Source organism: Stenella coeruleoalba (assembly GCF_951394435.1).
Source record: "Stenella coeruleoalba genome assembly, chromosome: X".
In the NCBI taxonomy this organism is placed as follows: Eukaryota; Metazoa; Chordata; class Mammalia; order Artiodactyla; family Delphinidae; genus Stenella; species Stenella coeruleoalba.
The window spans coordinates 89,943,528-89,965,134 of record NC_137152.1 but is presented as its reverse complement, the minus strand read 5'-3'; the positions used below and the strand labels follow the sequence as shown (position 1 = coordinate 89,965,134).

The 21,607-nt window shown below is 38.3% G+C and overlaps 1 protein-coding gene across 4 annotated transcripts in view; it reads left to right on the top strand.

Moving 5' to 3' along the window:
- Window positions 1-21,607, top strand: part of CHRDL1 (chordin like 1) — a 115,120-nt gene that overhangs the window by 15,206 nt on the left and 78,307 nt on the right. For all 4 annotated transcript variants that reach the window (XM_079911090.1, XM_079911088.1, XM_079911089.1 and 1 more), the window contains exons 3-4: window positions 11,341-11,453; window positions 14,033-14,126. In XM_079911090.1, coding sequence (XP_079767216.1) covers window positions 11,341-11,453; window positions 14,033-14,126 — 207 coding nt within the window. The remainder of the gene's footprint in view (window positions 1-11,340; window positions 11,454-14,032; window positions 14,127-21,607) is intronic.

Sequence of the window (21,607 nt, the reverse complement as noted above, 5' to 3'; positions counted from 1 at the left end):
CTCAGCAACATGTGGAAGTTTGCAAAAGGTGCCTCATTTCGATGTTTGTTTTGGGAAATTCTTGATTGTCTCTCCTCAGTTAAAGACGCAGGGATTGTTAAAAATCTTTCCTGCTCCATTCTAGAACACCATGGAGCAGAAGTCTAATTTGTGTGTGTACCAAGAAAATTGTATTCCTAAGATTTGGCTGAAAAATATACAAGTTATGTCTGCAAAGTAATTTTGATTTTTCTGAGTTCTTTTAATTAATAAATGGTTTTGAGCACTTGCATTTAGTCCAGGAATATAGCTTAATATGACAATATTAATAATAATAATGGTAATATCATAAAAGGGGAAATAAAAATACTTACTAGAAATGAATATGTATTCAACCTTCCTGATAAAGAAAAAAAGAAATATTGTTTCCACTTCCCTCACCAAATTTGAAAAGTTTTAAGCAATTAAAATATCCTGTGTTGGACATTTTCACACACTGCAATTGGAAAGTAAATTAGTGTAGCATCTCTGGAGGGCAGCTTGACAATGTAGATCAGGAGTTTAAAAGCATTGAAAACCTTTGACCCAATAAATCTACTTCTAAGGATTTATATTAAGAAAATAACCAGTATTGCATACACTGGTTTATATCCAAGAACATATATATTTTTAATTTATTTATATTTTGGCCACACCACATGGCATGTGGGATCTTAGTTCCCTGGCCAGGGATCGAACCCGGGCCCCATGCAGTGGAAGTGCAGAGCCTGAACCACTGGACTGCCAGGGAAGTCCTTATATACGAGGATATTTTTCATGGAATTTTTTTAAAAAGAAAGAGAAGGAAGCAATTTGATACCCCCAAATAGGGGATGGGTTAAGAAATTATGGTTCAACTGTGTTAGTGGAGAATCATGTTACTAGGCATGTGGTATGGGGGAAATATTTAATGGCACAAAAATGTCCACAATGTGTTAATTTTAGAATGTAGTTTACAAAATGTACTGGGTTGGCCAAATAGTTCGTTCGGGTTTTCCCATAACGGGAAAACTTTAATGGGAAAACGGGACGAACTTTTTGGCCAACCCAGTATATTGTATACGCTGTTAATTTTATAATAAAAGACTTTATACACCTTTATGCACAGAAAAGAGACTAGAGACTAGAAAGAACTTCCAGTTTTTGGTCTGACACGTAAAGAGCTTCGAAGTTGTCACTCCCATAAGCAAAAAGCTTAAGGAAGTGAAAATCAACAACTCCTCTTAAATGAATCAGAAAATTGAGGTCACAGGGCAAACTGCCTTGTGTTTTTTACTCTGAAAACTGGAAAGACAGGCTAATACAGTTACCACTGCTGGATCCTGGTAGGAGCACTTAGCAGGTAATTGACTAATTGCTGGCAAAGGAGCATGTTCTAGCTTGGTAGAGAAAAACTCTTTCTTCATGAGTTTTATCTCCAGAATCCCCACCAGGTTCTCAGGTTTGGTGAAAAATTCCTAACTGTTTCAGGGAGAGGAGGGAAAAGGTAACCATTTTGAAATAAGCCCAGAGCTCTTTGTTCTCCATAACTAAGGCCTGGCCTCAAGGGAAGTGATTTTACCAGAGCCTAACTGATTTTTTTTTCTTTAATAAATTTATTTATTTATTTATTTATTTTTTGGACTGCATTGGGTCTTTGTTGCTGCACGGGGGCTTTCTCTAGTTGCGGCAAGTGGGGGCTACTCTTCGTTCCGGTGCATGGGCTTCTCCTTGCAGTGGCTTCTCTTGTTGCAGAGCACGGGCTCTAGGCACACGGGCTTCAGTAGTTGTGGCACGTGGACTCCGTAGTTGTGCCATGTGGACTCAGTAGTTGTGTCTTGTGGGCTCTAGAGCACAGGCTCAGTAGCTGTGGTGCACAGGCTTAGTTGCTCCCTGGCATGTGGGGTCTTCCCAGCCCAGGGCTCGAACCCGTGTCCCCTGCATTGGCAGGCGGATTCTTAATCACTGCACCACCAGCGAAGTCCCTGATTTGGGTTTTATCAGAGCCTAACCAACCTGGAAGAAGGAATATATACCCAACTCCACTAACCGTCCTGTCTCACCTACATTGATGGGGAGGAGCAAAGTTAATTAGCACTTTTGAAGGTCACAGCTCAGGGACATGGATCACTAAAAGACTGAGAGCTAATTATACGATTATAGAACACTTCTCCTTCCCCCACAATTTACTACCACATCAATTGGAGTCCTGTATAATAACAGGAGATTGAAAGGACTGCAGGCCTTAGACACTATTTAAGAAGGAGAACTAGGGAAACCCAAAAACAGTGGGGGAGGGGATAAACAAAGACATTAGGCAAATTTTAGCCTCTGACACCATGGCTACATAAAAACAGTAAAATTAGCTTAACTCCTAGCTAGATTAACATAGAATCTCACACTAATGCTCTACTTACCTCAGTTACTTTTCCCCAGTACATCGTGTGTGACTTTCAACAAAAAGTTACGAGGCATGCTAAAAGACAAAAAAAATCAATCTGAAGAGAAAAATCAAGCGTCAGAACCAGGCTCAGATATGGCAGACATTTTGAAATTATCAGACTTGGAATTTAAAATAAATAAGATTAAGGTACTAAGAACTCTAATGAAAGAGGTAGGCAAAATGTAAGAGCACATGGGTGATGTAAAGAGAGAGATGAAAACTCTAAGAAACAATCAAAAAGAAATGTGAGAAATCAAAAACACTGTAACAGAAATGAAGAATTCTTTTGATGAGCTCATCAGTACACTGGGCATGATTGAAGAAAGAATCAGTGAGCTAAAGATATGCCAAGAGAAACTTCCCAAGCTGAAAAAAATAATTTAAAAAATTCAACAGAATATTCAAGAACTGTGGGAAAATTACAAAAGGTGTAACGTGTATGTAACAGGAATACCAGAAGGAGAGGAGAAAGGAACAAAAGAAATATTTGAAGTAATAATGGCTGAGAATTTTCCAAAAGCAATGACAAACAGCAAAGCACAGATCCAGGGAGCTCAGAGAACACAAAGCAAGATAAATATGAGAAAACCTACACCTAAGCATATCATATTTAAACTACAGAAAATCAAAGACAAAGAGAACATCTTGAAAGATGCCAGAGAATTTATGTCATAGAGTGTTCTGCCTTTGTTTCCCTCTAAGAGTTTTATAGTGTCTGGCCTTATATTTACATCTTTAATCCATTTTGAGTTTATTTTTGTGTATGGTGTTAGGGAGTGTTCTAATTTCATTCTTTTACATGTAGTTGTCCAGTTTTCCCAGCACCACTTATTGAAGAGGCTGTCTTTTCTCCATTGTATATTCTCGCCTCCTCTATCAAAAATAAGGGGACCATATGTGCGTGGGTTTATCTCTGGGCTTTCTATCCTGTTCCATTGATCTATATTTCTGTTTTTGTGCCAGTACCATACTGTCTTGATGACTGTAGCTTTGTAGTATAGACTGAAGTCTGGGAGGCTGATTCCTCCAGCTCCATTTTTCTTTCTCAAGATTACTTTGGCTATTCGGGGTCTTTTGTGTTTCCATACAAACTGTGAAATTTTTTTGTTCTAGTTCTGTGAAAAATGCCATTGGTAGTTGGATAGGGATTGCGTTGAATCCGTAGGTTGCTTTGGGTAGTATAGTCATTTTCACAATGTTGATTCTTCCAATCCAAGAACATGGTATATCTCTCCATCTGTTTGTATCCTCTTTAATTTCTTTCATCAGTGTCTTAAAGTTTTCTGCATACAGGTCTTTTGTCTCCTTAGGTAGGTTTATTCCTAGGTATTTTATTCTTTTTGTTGCAGTGGTAAATGGGAGTGTTTCCTTAATTTCTCTTTCAGATTTTTCATCATTAGTGTATAGGAATGCAAGAGATTTCTGTACATTGATTTCATATCCTGCTACTTTACCAAATTCATTGATTAGCTCTAGTAGTTTTCTGGTAGCATCTTTAGGATTCTCTACGTATAGTATCATGTCATTTGCAAACAGTGACAGCTTTACCTCTTCTTTTCCGATTTGGATTCCTTTTATTTCTTTTTCTTCCCTGATTGTTGTGGCTAAAACTTCTAAAACTGTAGAAAACTATAGACCCAATGCAGCCAAAAATAAATAAATAAATTTATTTAAAAAATAAATTGTTGAAAGAAAAAATCCACCAACCTAGAATTCTGTATCCAGCAACACTGTCCTTCAAAAGTCAATGAGAAATACGGATTTTCTCAGACAAACAGAAATTGAAGGAAATTTTCACCAATCAACTTGCCTTGCAAGAAATATTAAAAGAAATTCTTCAGGAAAAAGGAAAATAATATACGTTAGAAACTCAGCTCTATGTAAAGAAGGGAAGAGTGTTAGAGAAGGAATAAATGAAGGTCAGAAAAAATCTTTTATTTTTCTCATTCTTTATTGATCTAACAGAATAAAGTTTGTTCAAAATAATAATAGCAACAGTGTACTGAGTGATTATAGTTGATGGAAAAGTGAAATGAATGACAACGATTTTATAAAGGATGGGAGAGAGGAATTGGGAATACTCTACTATTAAGTACCTGCAATAACTGTGAAGCAGTATAGTGTTATTTGAAAGTGGATTTAGATTAGTGTAAATGTGTACTGTAAACTCTAGGACTACTACTAAATTTAAAAAATAAGTATTATTGATATGCTAAGAGAGGAGAGAAAATAGAATAATAGAAAATGCTCAAATAAAGCCAGAGAAAGCAGAAAAAGAGTGGAATACGCACACACACAAAGAAAAAAAATCAAGGGAAATGAATAGAAAATAATCACAAATATGGTCAGTTTTAATCCAACTTTTTAATCACTTTAAATGTGAATGGTCTATATACACCAATTAAAAAACAGACTATCAAAAAGTGGATTATGAAAATACAAGACCCAACAATATGTTGTCTACAAGAAACACACTTTAAATATAAAGATATATATAGATTAAAAGTAAAGGGATGGAAAAAGATATAGCATGCTAACACGTACTAATCAAAAGAAAGTGGGAGTAACTATATTACTTCCAGACAAAGTAGACTTCAGAGCAAGGAAAATTATGTGTATACCTAACAGAGCATTAAAATATGTGACGCAAAAACTGACAGAACTGCAAGAAGATACAGACAAATCCACTATTATAATTAGAGACTTTTACACCCCTCTATTAGTAATTAACAGGATCCAGCAGGCAGAAAATCAGTAATGGTATAGTTAAACTGAACCACACCATCAATCAACTGGATCTAATTGTCATCTACAGAGTATTTCATCCAACAACAGTAGAATACACATTCTTCTCAAGCTCACATGAGACATTCACTGAAATAGACCACATTCATGGGTCATAAAACACACCTTAACAAATTCATAAGAATATAAGTTATGCAAAGTATGCTCTCAGAACACACTGGAATTAAACTAAAAAATCAATAACAGGAAGATACCTGTAAAATCTCAAAATATTTAGAGATTAAACAATATACTTCCAAATAGCACATAGGTCAAAGAAGTCTCAAGTGAAGTTTCAAAATATTTTGTATTATATGAAAATAAAAATATAATTCATAAAAATTCATGGGATATAGTGAAAGCAGTGCCTAGAGGGAAATTTATAGCATAGAATTAATATATTAGGGAAAAAAACAGGATCTAATATCAATAATCTAAGCTTCCACCTTAGAAAACTAGAAAAAGAAGAGCAAATCAAACCCAAAGTAAGCAGAAGAAAATAAATTTTTAAAAATTAAAGCAGAAATCAATGAAAGTGAACCAGGAAAACAATAGAGAAAAATCAGTGAAATCAAAAACTGGTTCTTTGAAAAGATCAATAAAATAGATAAACCTCTAGTCAGGTTAACTAAGAAAAAGAGAGAGAAGGCACAAATTACTAATATCAGAAATGAAAGAAAGGCCATCACTACTACCAAAAGCATAATAAAAAATATTATGAACAACTCCATGCCATCATAGTGATAACTTAGGAAGAAACTTACCAGTACCTGGGAAGATACAACCAACCAAAACTCACACAAGAAGAAATAGACAATCTGAATAGGCTTATATTTGTTAAAGAAATTAACCGTCTTCCAAAACAGAAAGCACCAGGCCATGATGTACTGGTGAATTTTACCAAACATTTAAGGAAGAAATAATACCAGTACTACTCTACTATCGGTTTCAGAAGATAGAAGCAGAGAGAACATTCTCTGACTCATTCTATGAGACCAGTATTACCCTAATACCAAAAGCAGACAAAGACATGATAAGAAAGGAAAACTGCAGAGTAATATCTCCCATGCCCAAATCCTCAACAAAATTTTAGCAAATTGAATCAAACAATGCAGGACAAATCCAGTCAAGTGGGATTTATTCCAGGTATGCAAGGCTGTTTCATCATTGAAAAATCAATTAATATAATCCATCACATCAATAGGCTAAAAAAGAAAAACTACAGGATGATAACAATAGATGCAGAAAAGCCATTTGACAAAAGCCAACACTATACAGCAAACGAGAAATAGAGGGGGACTTCTTCAACTTCATAAAGACCATATATAAAAAAATCTACAGCTAATACCACACTTAATGGAGAGAAGCTGTATGTTTTGCCCCTAAGATCAAGAACAAGGCAGTGGTGTCCTCTCTCACCATTCCTATTCATTGTTGTACTGGAAGTCCTAACTAATGCAATAAGGTGGGAAATGGAAATAAAGTGTATACATATTTGGAAGGAGGAAATAAAACTACCTTTGCTAGCAGATGACATGATTATTTTAAAAATCCCAAAGAATCAACCAAAACGCCCTCCTAAAATTAACAAGCAATTATAGGAAGGTTTAAGGATATGAGGTTAATATATGAAAGTCAATTGTTTTCCTATATACTATCAATGAACAATTGGAATTTGTAATTAAAAACAATACCATTTATATTAGCACCCAAAAATGAAATACTTAGATATAAATTTAGCAGAATGTGTATAAGATCTATATGAGGAAAACTACAAAACTCTCAGGAAAGAAATCAAATGACTGGAAAGAGATTCCATGTTCATGGATAGAAATACTCAGTATTGTTAAGATACCAGTAATTCATGACTTGATCTATAGATTCAATACAATACCATTCAAAATCCTAGCAATTTACTTTGTGGAAATCAACAAAGTAACTCTGAAGTTTATATGGAAAGGCAAAAGACCCAAAATTGCCAACACAATGTTGAAGAACATCAACAAAGTTAGAGAACTGAAACTACCCAACTTCAAGCCTTGCTATGAAGCTATAGTAATTTAGACAATGTGATGTCATTGAAAGAATAGACAAATGGATCAGTGGAGCATAGCCCAGAAATAGACCCACACAAATATAGTCAACTGATCTTCAACAAAAGGATCAAGGACAATTCATTGGAAAAAGGATACTCTTTTCAACAAATGGTACTGGAACAACTAGACATCTGCATGCAAAAAATGACCATAAAAAATAACTTACAAAGTGGATCAGAGACCTAAAATGCAAAGCTATAAAACTTCCAGAAAGTAACATAGGAGAAAATCTAGGTGACCTTGGGTTTGTTAATGAGTTTTCAGATACAACAAAAGTATGCTCCGTGAAAGAAAAAGTTGATAAACTGGACTTTATTACAAGTGAAAAATTCTGCTGTGCCAAAGACACTGTTAAGAGAGTGAAAAGACAAGCCACAGACTGAGGGAAAATATTTGCAAAATGCATCTCTGATAGAGGACTTGTACTGAAAATATACAAGTAACTCTTAAAACTCAACAATAAGAAAATGAACAATGCAATTAATAAATGGGCAAAAGAGCTAAACAGATGCCTCACCAAAGAAGATACATGCCTGGCAAACAAGTATATGAAAAGATGCTCAATTGCAAATGTCATCAGGGAATTGCAAATTCAAACAACAAATGAGATACCACTGCACACCTATTAGAATGTGGAGACAGCAGGAACTCTCATTCATTGCTCGAGGGAGTGCAAGGTGGTACAGTCACTTTGGAAGACAGTTTGGTAGTTTCTTAAAAAGCTAGATGTAGCCTTACTCTAAAATCCAGCAACCACACTCCCAGGTATTATGCAAATGAGTTGAAAACTTATGCCACACAGAAACCTGCACACAAGTGTTTTTAGCAGCTTTATTCACAATTTCCAAAAATTGGAAGCAACCAAGACGTCCTTCAACAGGTGAATTGAGAAACAAGCTGTACATCCATACAATGGAATATTATTCAAAGATAAATGAGCTGTCAAGCCATGAAAAGACTTAGAGGAATCTTAAATGCATACTGCTAAGTGAAAGAAGCCAGTCTAAAAAGACTGCATGCCCTATGATTCCAACTATATGACATCTTGGAAAAGACAAAACTATAGAGACAGTAAAAAGTCAGTGGTTTTCGGGCGTTGTGGGAGTGGAGTGGGGGAAAGATGAATAGGCAGAGTAGGGGATATTTAGGGCAGTGAAACTATTCTGTATGATACTATAATGGTGGGTATATGTCATTATACATTTGTCATAACACATAGAACTATGCAAAGAGTGAGTTCTCATGTAAACTATGTACTTTTTTTAATATTAATATATCAGTATCGGTTCATTAATTGTAACAAATGTACCACACTAATGCAAGACCTTAATGCCAGGAAAAAGTGGGGGTGACGTGAAGAGGGGATATATGGGAACTTTGTGTACTTTCTACTCAGTTTTTTGGTAAGCCTCTGTTGAAAATCAGTAGACCCATAAGTGTGGGTCCTTGTCTGTTTTTTGACTCTCCATCCTATTCCATTGGCATATTTGTCTAACCTTTTTCCAACACCACACTATCTTGAACATTTTAGTTTTATATTGCCTTGAAATAACATAGTGTGTGTCTTCCAACATCTTTCTTTTTCAAAATTGTTTTGGATATGCTGCTATTTTGTCTTTCTTTAGAAGATGTAGGACTATTCAGATTATCTATCTTTCCTTGAGTGAGCTTTGGTAATTGTGTCTTTCAAATAATTCATCCATTTCATCTAAGATGTTAACTGGTATAAAATTATTCATAATATCTCCCTTTTATCCTTTTAATATCTGTAGCATCTATAATAAAGACCTCTCTTTTGTCCCTGTATTAGTAATTTGCATCTTCTCTCTTTTTATCTTTGTTAGTCTTGCTAGAAGTTTATCAATTTTATTGATTGTCTTAGAGAACCAGGTTCTGGTTTCATTCATTTTTTTCTATTGATTTTGTTTTCAATTTCATTGACTTCTGTTTTTTATTATTCATTCCTTCTATTTACTTTTGGTTTATTTTGTTCTGCATTTTTCTAGTTTCTTAAGGCATTGATTTGAGATTGTTCCCCTTTTCTAATATAGGTACTTAGTGATATAAATTTCCCTCTAAGTACTTCTTTAGTTGAATCCCACTAATTTTGATATGCTGTGTTTTTATTTTCTTTTAAATTACTAGATACTTTAAATTATTATAATTATTATGAAATTATTAAATACTTCCTAATTTCTCTTTTGATTTTTTCCTTCAATCCACAGGCAATGTATGAATTACCAACATATTAAAAGTGGTTTCTTCTTGTGCTGGAATTGTGTGAATGGAATGTTTCTTTTTTTTCTATATACTTTTACATTTTTATTTTTCCTTTTTCTGTGTTTTCCAATTTTCTACACTGAGCAGCCATTACCTTTCTAATTAGAAAATAATCAATTATTACAAAATAACACTCTACGTTTTGTAGCACTTTATAATTTACAAAGAGCTTTATCTAATTCTTCAACATTTGCTTGAGAAACATGTAATCCGTGTCTCTTAGATGCTGAAAATTGAGACTGACAGAGTTAAATGACTTGCTCGATGCCACACAACTAGAGCTAGTTAGGATTCAGACCCAGATTTTCTGACTCCCAGTTCATCGTCCTGAAGAACTTGGAAATAAAGATTTGAAAAGTAAAAATGAATTTATCTTGTGGGAAGCTGGAAAGGACCACAGAGGGTCTTTGAAGCAATAAGTGACATTTATCTCAGTGTAGTTTTCATTTGAATCTCTGATTACTAATGAGGTTGAACATATTTTCCTGTTTATTGCCTGCTCTCATTTCTTCTCTAAATTGCTCTTCATGTGCTTAGATCATTTTTCTATTGGATTGGTTGGTCCTTTACTTATCGATTTGAATGAATGGAAAATATTCCAGATGCTAACATTGTATTTATATTCATCATTTATTTGTGGGAGATATCTTCTTCCTGTTTCTTGCTTATCTGTCTTTTCTTTATTCTTTCCATTTTGATCATCAAGGCAGTATCTGCTGGGGAGTGTGTGGGGAAATTAATGTGTTTGCAACAAGAGGTGTCTCAGTTTATTTTGACCTTGTATGATGGGAAGCAGGAGACAGAAGAGGATGGGATTGGAAGACAAACCACATGATTTGGAAATTCATTTACTAGTCATTTGTCAGTTGCTTACAGTTATTGGCCACAGTGTGCTGGGCCATGTGATAGATGGAGAGTGAAGAATAAATGTTTTCTACATTCGAGGACCTTTTACCTTAATGGAGAAATGAGAGATGTAAAATAAGACAAGTAACACAGTATGTGCTCAAGTAACTATGGTACAAGATAAGCTGTGGCTATCAAAAATTATATTCCAGCAAAGGGGAAGGAGACAGTACTTTCAGTTAATTGAGAATTGTTTAAGCAAGAAGTCTATACATTGAATGAGAACAAGGACTGTGTGTGTTTCTGCTCAGCATTTTATCCCCAGCGCTTAGCATAGTGCCTAACAAAGATCAAATGCCCAAATATTTGTTTAATGATGGAATGATGTTAGCATGTGTGAGCAAAGCCTTTTACAGGGACCTAACACAATGTGTTTAATTCATCACTCTACACCACCAGCAGGCAGCTCTGAGAATGTTCTGATAGATCAGCATTTCAGACATTAGCTTCCATTTCTAAAGCAAGGTAGCACAGCCTTTTCCAAAAAGACACACGGCATGCTCCCTTATCTTACCATTATAATAGCAGTAGTCAAGATTTTGGCTTCACTGTCAGGCAAACCTGAGTTTGAGTCTCATGTCAGTTACTCACTAGTTATATGACTCTTGATTTCCTTCACCTATAAAATGAGACTAATAGTGCCTACCTTACTGGGTCATTGTAGAATCAAATAAGGAAAGCATGTAAAATACTGAGCCATCATAGGGGTTCTAGAAATATTCCCTATGCCTCTTCTCTTGACGTACACTAAAATGGATGGAACCTGTGATTGCCTTTGGATTTTGCGATTGGTCCGTGTTTTCTAACCGGCATATTCTATCTCCTCCCTCACAGATTCAGAGACATATTGTGTGTTTCAAGACAAGAAGTACAGAGTGGGTGAGAGATGGCATCCTTACCTGGAACCTTATGGGTTGGTTTACTGCGTGAACTGCATCTGCTCTGAGGTACAATCTCCGATGGCATTTGACTTCCTACTTTGCTCCTCGACATGCAGAGATGCCTTCAAGTGCCTAGATGGCCAGGGAGCATGAGTGATAAAAACGTAAAAGAAGTTAGGAAGCAGATTGTAAGGAAAAATACACATCTCCTGTCTTTGGCTTGATTTTCACGGGCTCTCGATGAGTATTTGCTATAGATGGATACTTAATGGTCTCTTAGCCAAATGATATAGGACATGGAAAAAGTGCAGTGGAGGAGAAAGCTCAATATAATGCCTGGATTGTGAGACAGTATCATTTTTGAATACCACTTTCAAGCCTGGCCTTTAGAGAAGAGATTAGGACGGATTATACACTGGTTCATACGGAGAGTGTATTTTACGTTATTTCAGCCAACGACTGTAATTAGGATTGAGGTTGTGAAACCCTGGCCTGTACCTTGTGAGGATTAGAGTTCTCTTGGCTTGGCCTTGGCTCCAGTCCAGTCACTCAAAGAGGCATTTGGACAGCTTAAATGCCATCTTTGCAATAGCCAAAGCAGGTAGTCCCGTCTTGCCATGGCCCTGACCCAGGACCACAGCTATGGTGCACCTTTCCAAACAAGCCTCTACCATCATATACTAGGCCAGGGTTTCTCAACCTCAGCCCTGTTGACTCTTGGGGACAGATAATTTCTTGTTGTAGGGAGCTGTCCTGTGCATTGTAGGATATTTAGCGGCACCCCTGGCCTCTATCCACTAGAAGCCAGTAGCACCAACGCCAGCTGTGACAACCAGAAATGTCTCCAGACATAGCCAAAGTTACTTGGGGAGCAAAGTGGCCCCTGGTAGAGAACCAATACATTAAGCCAGTTGGGAAAGGAGGCCTTGTACTAGGCCTTGAGGATTGAGAATTCTGAACATATAGAAAGAATTTTCAAGACTAGCCTCTCCCTTGAGACCTCATGGATGAACTGCAACTCCTCGCCAGCGCCCAGGTAGAACAGGAACACTCACTTGCAAGCCTGATTCTTTTGCCATTTGAATAGAAACTTGGGCTTTCAGAATTTTGAGCATGTGGAAACCTAACCTTCAGGCAACATTAGGTGGTCTTAACAGGCCACAGGGCTCTAGAATCAAGACAGACCAAGTTTCCAAGCCTGGCTCTGCCACTTCTGAGCTGTGTTATGTTCAGCAAGTTATCTAACCTCTCTGGGATTCCTTCAACTTCTTCTCCTTTAAAAGGGTGTAATGGTATTCCCTATTTCATAGGGTTATGGTAAGGATTAAATTCACTAATCCATCTCAGTCCCCTATAACAGTGCTTGGTCACAGTCAATATTCGAGAAATGCTAACTGCATAACATCACTCTCATTGTGGTTATTATTTTTATTAACCTATTAACTCTAGAACAGAAATCAGTATAAGGCATTAAGGAGGAATCAGTTGAGACCTCAGCCAGGTGCAGTGATTTCGGATATGCTTTGGTGATCTCGCTTCAAGATGACACCACCTGGCTCTGAGGAGTGTGACACGTAAGGAGGCTCTGTGGTGTTTCCAAACGCAATGCTCCAAAAATTTATTCTAGAAAATACATGAGAAAAGAAAAAGATTTGTGGTAAGGTGATTCAAATTGGGGTAAAAGAAGCCTGCATCTTTAACTAGCTCGGGCAGTTATTAAATAGAGCATCTGGAGACCGATTAACTGCCTGGTATGGCATGATGGTGTCAGATTCTTGACCCAACGCATTAGAAATGGACAGCTAACCCTTGGGGGATGAGGCTTTGCTATCTGCAGGGCAGTGAAAATGTTACTGTGATCCCAATGCCAATAGCTCAAGTGCTAAGCATCTTCTCTCTACATCCTCTTCATTACCCTCTTCCCCCACAAAACCCTGATGGATACAAGTAGCCCATACTTCAGATGAATTATAGATGGAAAATGTTAATGCAAAATTGATTTCCAAAGTCTTCCTTTGTTCTAGCAATGGCTGAAAGCTGTCAGAGCTAGGGATCTTGTCACTGTAAATCAGGCAGGGACCTAGTCGCCCCCTCCCCCAGTCATACTAGCTAATCAGTTCAATTCCAAACTCTAGCTTGTTCTCAGTAAAATTCTGACTTGAAAAGGAAGTGAGAAGAGGGAGCACTCAGTCTTCAGGACCAAGGAAGAGTTATGTGGAATCCAGGGTCCATGTGCTAGGGCTGTCTCCTTGCTCAAGGGACCTATTGCTCATTAATCCCTTCCTTCCATGACATTGGACAGGTGATTATGAAATCACACTAGGCTCTTGGAAAAGACGTGAAGAACTGGGGAGTGGTAGAAACGTCACAGAGCCAAGTCAGAAGAAGCCTCCCAGTAATTGTGGGAGGCTTTGAAAACTGGGGCAGTAGTGATCCTTAGAAAAATATGCCAGTAAGCTATCAACCAACCCAGCGGAGGCGCTAGTGATGAGAAAAGGAAAGAAAATGCTGATTTCATTCAGTTTCTCGGGACTGTGTTCTTCACCGTCTGGGTGAGTCCCTGCATGACTGTTTCCCAAACTGGCATGATCCCAGTGACCTTGAAAAACATTTATTTTGTTGTTGTTGTTGCCTCTCTCTTTCAGAACGGCAACGTGCTTTGCAGCCGAGTCAGATGTCCAAGCCTTCATTGCCTCTCTCCCGTGCATATTCCTCATCTTTGCTGCCCGCGCTGCCCAGGTAAACCAGTTCGCCTCTTTCTTTCCTGGCTCTCCCTCTTCCACCAACCCACCCCTTTCCGCTAATTCTTCAGAAGGGGAAACTTCCAGACAGGAATAACAATAGGACACTTTCAGGCAGCGCGTGCACTGGCCTCCAAATACTGTTTATAGCCCAAGTGGGCTCTTCAAGGCTCTAATAAGTTATTGGGTACCCAGTAACAGATTTTCAGTAGGCTTTTAATCATTTGAAGGTGGATGTCAACTGGGGGAAGGGAATTGTGGCCCAGAGATTTTTCTTCCATAACCAGCCTCTTCCTGCCATGGGCAGCAGACACCAGGGGAGTTGTAGCATGGAGGCACGTGTCCTACACAATTAGTGCTGGAATTGCATTTGACCATAGCTTCTAAATGATGAGGGGCTATTCAAAAAATCAAAGGAGCTGAACCAGTGGGGTTTATGACAGTATAAAGCTGCCTGCCTGCTCCAGACTGTACAGTTAGTATGTATACATTGTTCAGAGCAAGGCTAAGGGGAAGGCAGGCAGAGACTTTTCCCCAAGGCTATTAGAACGTCTACCTTCATGGTTTGTGTCTAGGGTGTTTGAGGCAGGGGCTGTCTCAGTGACACTTTGTTCACGTCTGGGGCTTGGCTCCCACACCAGAGGCATGCAAGCACAGAATGATTCAGAGAATGCCCATGGGCCTGACAGCAGTCCTAGGTAAGTGATCATCTTGCCATCTAGGTAGTAGAAGCTTTGTAGTCCTGTGAGTTGATTCTGTTTCCCTTGAGGACAGAGTTGGGGTCCATGGGTGGACTTTGGGGGGGTTAGCAAACCTTTTAAAATTGTTTGCAGTTTTTGGTGTAACAATGTATGTGTGTAAATTCCTTTAGAGGAGATCCATAGCTTTATTGGTATTCCTAAAGGGGTATTCATGACCCTAAAAACATGAAGAACCACTAGAGAAACCAAAAGCGTCAGGGCAAAAATGGTAGGAATGAGGCTAGGAATGAGGTTCAGTGACAACTCGGTTAACTGAAATGTTACAGGAATGGAGATTTTGTAGAATAGAGAAGAAACCCCCAAGCCCTTTTCGTCACCACCTTTATAACTTATACTTTCTTACATTGGTAAATACACTCTGATTCTTTGGGATTCTTTCCCAGATGGCAAAAGATCATGCCATGTCACAGGTTTATCATTCTGAGTATTGGTGACCATAGTATATGCTTCAAGATATGAGAGACTGACTTGGCATATCATCAACCTAAACGTTGTTCTTTGAAATAAAATAAATCCCTAAATGAAGTGTACCATTCTTGTCTGTGTTTATTTGCTTCTTCTATTTAAACTGGATTACAAGGGTGTAGTATGGGAGGATTCTTTCTTTTTTTTTCATCTGGCAGGTTGCCTGTCAAATAGCCTTATAAAAGCTGCTTATCCCAGAAGTCTCTAAAAGTGGTCTAATGTCATAGGAATTGATCTAAATGGCTGTGCAGAAATTGTTCTTTCCTAGGAAGGAGGTTGGGGCAGGGCCCAGACACAGAGCATAGGGTGGAAGCGCACAGAGTGGAAGATGGCTGTCATCTACCCCAGCTGCATAACAGGAAGCAATTACTGAGAAAAACGGAAAGTATAAGCTAGCAGTTCTTTTGAGAGAAAAAGAAAGTATTAAAAGAATTGAGGTCATAAGTCCCAGAAAAGATAAAATGGAAAGAAATAAACACCATTATCTTTAAGACTTTAAAAGCCCATTTTATGGAGTATAGAAACCAGCTGTTCATTTCCTTTGCCTTCTTGTTCTTGCAGGTCACTTCCTTGTGAGTTCATTTTTCGTGTTAACTGTAACCTTTAACAGTTCTTTCTGTGGGTAGTGATACTGAAGTTCCCTAATCCTTATATGCAAAAATGTTTTTATTTTGCCCTCATGTTTTAAAAATATTTATTTATTTATTTAGGCTGTGCTGGGTCTTAGTTGCGGCACACGGGATCTTTAGTTGCAGCAGGCAGGATCTTTTTTTTTAGTTGTGGCATGCAGACTTCTTAGTTGTGGCATGTGAACTCTTAGTTGTGCCATGCATGTGGGATCTAGTTCCCCGATCAGGGATTGAACCTGGGCCCCCTGTTGGGAGTGCAGAGTCTTAACCACTGGACTGCCAGGGAAGTCCCTTGCCCTCATTTTTGAATGATAATTTGGCTGGGTATAAAATTATAGGTGCACGTTTATTTTCCCTCAGCACTTTGAAGATATTAATAAATGGTTTCTTGACTTCCTTTGTTTGTGGATGAGAAGTCTGCTCTTTGATTATAGTTCTTTCATAGGTAATCCGTCTTCTTCTTCTTCTAGCTTTTAAGATATTCTGTTTTCTTTGATGCACACAATGAGGTGTTTTGATGTATGATTTGTTTTTATTTAGCCTGCTCAGCACATGATTTTTTTTCCGCCAAAGGACTCAAATTTCTCTTCCATTTTAAGTCATTATTTTTGTGAAAATTACCTCTCCTTCTCTCTTTTTGTTCATTCTTAATCTTGTCTTTGGTATATGTCATTGCAGCTCATTTAATTTACACTCTGAGTCTCTTAATGTCTCCTTTATTTTTCCCCATAATGATATATTGGAATACTCCCTATAATGATGTATTACTTCAACTCTGTCCTCCAATTCATGAATTCTTTCTCCAGCTTTTTCATGCTTACTATATAGACTATCTGTTGGGTTTTATTTGTTGTTTTATTTTTAATAACTGTATTTTCCCCAATAACTGTATTTTGAATTATTGATATATAAAAATCTACAAATTGCCATTTTATAAACCCCTGTTATTGTTTCTTGGGGTCTTATTCTCTTATTTGTTTCTTTAAGGTATTTAAATATTTATTTAAAGTCCATTTCTGATTGTTCAAATATCCATTTTTTTTCAGCTGTGAATTCTCACTTTCATTGGGTTTCTTCATAGCTTTTCTTAGTTCCAGATTTCCGCTTGTTTTCTGAAATTTTTGTTTAAAAACTCATCACCCGTGGGGTTTTTGTCTTGCCTAAGTCCTTCCTTTCTTGTGGTAGCATTGTTTCAGACCTTGTAGTTCACGTAGCACTAAACCAGGTCATAAGTTGGTGTCCCACCTTGGGCTTCCTCATATCTAGATGGTCTATTTCTACCTCTGTTTTCTTATGCAAGGGTAGTCCCTGATAATGACCTTGGATTGGGACCTCAGCTGCAGCTGCCCATCTTGGGCAATCTGTCCATGTGAGGGAACCACCTTGGGTGGGCAGAGCTATGTCAGCCCCTGTTTACATGTGAGGAGTGTGACTCTAGTCCCCAGCTTTACATAGGAAGCCATTTATAGGCCATAGTTCTTACTCAGCTGTCTGGATATAACTGTCTATATCTGGTCCCAGCTGCCAGTGGACCATATCACTTTGGCCCCCATTTATTGCTGTACTTTTGCCTGTGTTTTATTTCATAGAGAGTTTACTTTTGTTTCTGAGGATGATTTTGCAGTTTTGTTTATTTATTTATGTTTACTTTTATATTTCGTCTCTCACTCTTCTTTGTTCAGAAAATAGCAGGGCGTTTTCTCATGTGCTCTCTGTGCTATATGGAACTGGAATGCAAACCAGCTATTTTTTTTTCTGTTGAAGATAAAACAAGAATAAACAGGTTTAAACCATAGCAGAGAAGAATGGAGTTTGATAAAAGAAAGAACTTTGGGACACAGTGGTTGTTAAATCCTAGAATAAATGACTAAGGAGGATTTTAGTCTCTTTACTGCATATTTCTGGAAATAAAAAGCTACCCACCCATTTGAGAGAGTTGGCACAGTTTTGCTTTGAGACAGGGCAATGGATGTGATGAGTCCTCTGTATTCCTTCCACCCCAATGATTATTAGACATGAGGAAACTCATGCCTTCAGGGCCACAGGAATGTTTGGTCAAAGGAAGGGGCTCTACTGTTCTGTCTTAAGCCAATGGAAGGCACTGTGATGAAACCGTCTTCACTGAAAAATAGAATGTTTAAAGCCAAGCTGATGAACAAGTTCTATATCAAAAAGGGAAAACAAACAAGGAAGGCATATATGCAAGGTTTTACGTACTATCCTACAGCAGTAGCAACTTCAGGGAGTGTTTACTGGGTAGTGATGGACTTTGTGGGAAGGGTCTACCTGCCATGCTTAGAGCCCATCTTCCATTGGAGGGAACAGAGGAGACTTCACCCCCTATCTGTTTCTGTGTGTCCCAGGGCTCTAGCTTTCTAAACTTCTTACCCCCTGAAATTTCCAAGGTTCTCACCTGCACTTGAGATTGTCTCCTGTAGCTCCTGCTGACCCGTGGAAATCAGAGTATGCAGACTGCTTTTCCAGAATTACCAGAGAGAAATCGATACCGATTCCCATGAAGAGCAAGTGAAAACTTTTTCTCCAGCACTGCCCCAGGCCTCCATGGCAGAGATCAAGTCTTGGTCACATACCACAGGGCTCTACTGGGTCCAGAGGCTGGTGCTATGCGGAAGGTAGAACATTCAGAATGAAAAAGTCAAGACTGCACAGGAGTGAGAAAGGTCATTAACTTCATCCCAGTCTCTAAGCAGGACTCTCTGTTGTCCCTGATGAAAGATTTGTAGGAATGGAATTCCATATCTTCTCTTTTGGGGGAGTTGAATGGTAGAGGGGCAAGGGGGAGAGAAAGAATATGACTTGCTTCCTTCTGTTCTTTATGTATAATTTTTATCACCAAAAGACGACTTTTATAGTGACCAGGAGCCTAAATCACGATATTATCTAACAGTTTTCTTTCTTTTTTTAAATTTATTTTTATTCTTATTTTATTTATTTTTGCCTGCGTTGGGTCTTCGTTGCTGCATGTGGGCTTTCTCTAGCTGCGGTGAGCGGGGGGCTACTCTTCATTGCAGTACGCGGGCTTTTCATTGTGGTGGCTTCTCTTGTTGCAGAGCATGGGCTGTAGGCCGTGGGCTTCAGTAGTTGTGGCTCACGGGCTCAGTAGTTGTGGCACGTGGGCTTTAGAGCACAGGCTCAGTAGTTGTGGCGCACGGGCTTAGTTGCTCCGCGGCACGTGTGATCTTCCCGGACCAGGGATTGAACCTGTGTCCCCTGCATCAGCAGGCAGATTCTTATCCACTGTGCCACCAGGGAAGCCCCACTAACAGTTTTCTGAAATGGCCATTCCATTAAGAATTTGCTATTCAGAATGAATAAACTTGGGTTCCCTTGGAGGTATTCCAACATTCCCACGTCATTAAAGAGCTGTTATAAATTTGCCAAAATATCTGATTTGATCTCTTACCAGAGACCTAATCCAGTGTTTCCTTTTCAGCTAGGTATGAAGAGGTTTAGTTCTATGATATGGTTTTAATAGAGAGAGTGACAGTGTGGTTTTGCCAAGAGAGGCACTCCTCACCCCAGTCTATCACATTTCAGGCAGGGTAAGGAAATAACCTTTCCACAGATGCACTATAGTCTGTGTGCTACCATAAGGAGATGCTGGAAGCCCTAAGCCATTTCTCTGTCAACAGGAGTTGGGTAGTGAGCTAGCTAGTGAATACAGGCATTTCTGCTATAATGCGATATGTGCTTTTCTGAAAATCCTCCCATTCTGCAAAACTGTACACTGAAAAATAACAAGCTTAAGGAAAAAACAGGATTGGAGCAAACAACTCTAAACTTATGCAACTTTGTAACTAGAGTACTAATAAAACAACTGTACTAGTAAAATACTAGTGTGGTTTAAAAAGTCACCTTAGATTTCTAATAAAGAATGTTACAGTCAGTAGAGACTTCATCCTTTAAAATGGTGACTTTAGCTTGAAGGAAGGGGGTTTAAGGAAAGGTTGAGGCCGCTGAGTGATAGAGACAAGAGAAAAATGCACAAGATCAGAAAGAATCATGTGATAAGCATTTAGAAGACCGAGCATACGGCCAAACTGAGCCAAGAGGGAGAATGTGAGGTGAACAGGAATAGGATAGAGTACTGTGTTCCTTCATGGTTCGCTGATTTCAGTCGTGCTAGTGTACTTGGCATTCAGTTGCTGTCACTTGATGGTACAAAATATGAATTTGCTAAGGAAAATTATGTATGAACCAATGCAATTTCTGTTTTATACCAACATCTTTCTCTTATCTACCACTCACATATGAACAAGTTTGGATTACACAAATCTATACTATAGCAGAAACAGACTACGTAAGATAGGAGGTAGCTATATGGCATTTGGCCTTGGACAGTTTAGAGTGAGGGCTGCAAGTCACTCAGCCACTCTGAATCTGTTTTTTGGTCTGTAATCGCTGGCCTGTCTGCACATTGTGTTCCGGTACCTTTATATAAAAAGGGAGTCTAGTTTTAGGACTATGTCTGTCTCCATGTCTGTGACTTCCAGTGTTTTAGGAATCAGGTAGACAGGCCTTTTTTGCTCCCTCCAGTTGTTTGTTTTTTTAAGGGCAAAAGTTCAAGGGGGAGATTTATCTATTTTTAGTTGTGGTAAAGTACACATAACATAAAACTTACGATTTTAAAGTGTACAATTCAGTGGCATTAAGAACATTCACAATATTGCTGCAATCATCACCACTAGCCTAGTTCCTGAAATTTTTTTACCACCCCAAAGCGAAACGCTGTGCCGGTTAAACAGTCATTCCCCATTCCCTGCCCTGCTCCAGCCCCCCGGCAACCACTACTTTGCTTTCTGTTTCTGTGGATTTTACTATTCTGGACATTTCACATAAATGAAACCATAAAATATGTGGTCTTTTGCATCTGGCTTCTTTCACTTAACATAATGTTTTTAAGATTTATCCACGTTGTAGCACGTATTAGTAATTTATTCCTTTTTATGATTGAATACTATTTCATTGTATGGATATACCACATTTTGTTTATCCATCAGTTGATGGGCATTTGAGTTGTTTCCACCTTCTGGCTGTTGTGCATAGTGCTATGAACATTCATGTACAAGTTTTCGTGGGGCATATGTTTTCGATTATTTTGGGTATATACCTAGGAGTGGAACTTCTGAGTCATATGGAAATTCTATGTTTAACTTACTGAGGAATCTCTCCCATCTTCTTTTGATTCATCTCTTTGAGTATCTGCTGCCATCCTCATGGTTGCTGCTAACTGCTGCTGTTGCCATCATCCATGTCTAATCGCCACTGTGCTCTGCTCGTTCCTTTTGCTCTTTTCTGAATTCTGTATTCACTTGCCTCCTGCGTTTGATTGAAAAAGATCAATTCCTTTTACATAGTAACAGCTAATTAGCATATTCTCTTCCCTTTTTTGTAAGGGAACTACAAAAGCCATAGCATACAAGGTGATTGATCAAGGGTCATTTCTTTGCCTGCAAAAGATTAGTATTTATTTATTTATTTTTGTTGGCCGTGCCACATGGTTTGAGTGATCTTAGTTCCCCGACCAGGGATTGAACCCAGGCCCTTGGCAGTGAGAGCGCAGAGTCCTAACCACTGGACTGCCAGGGAATTCCCAAAAGATT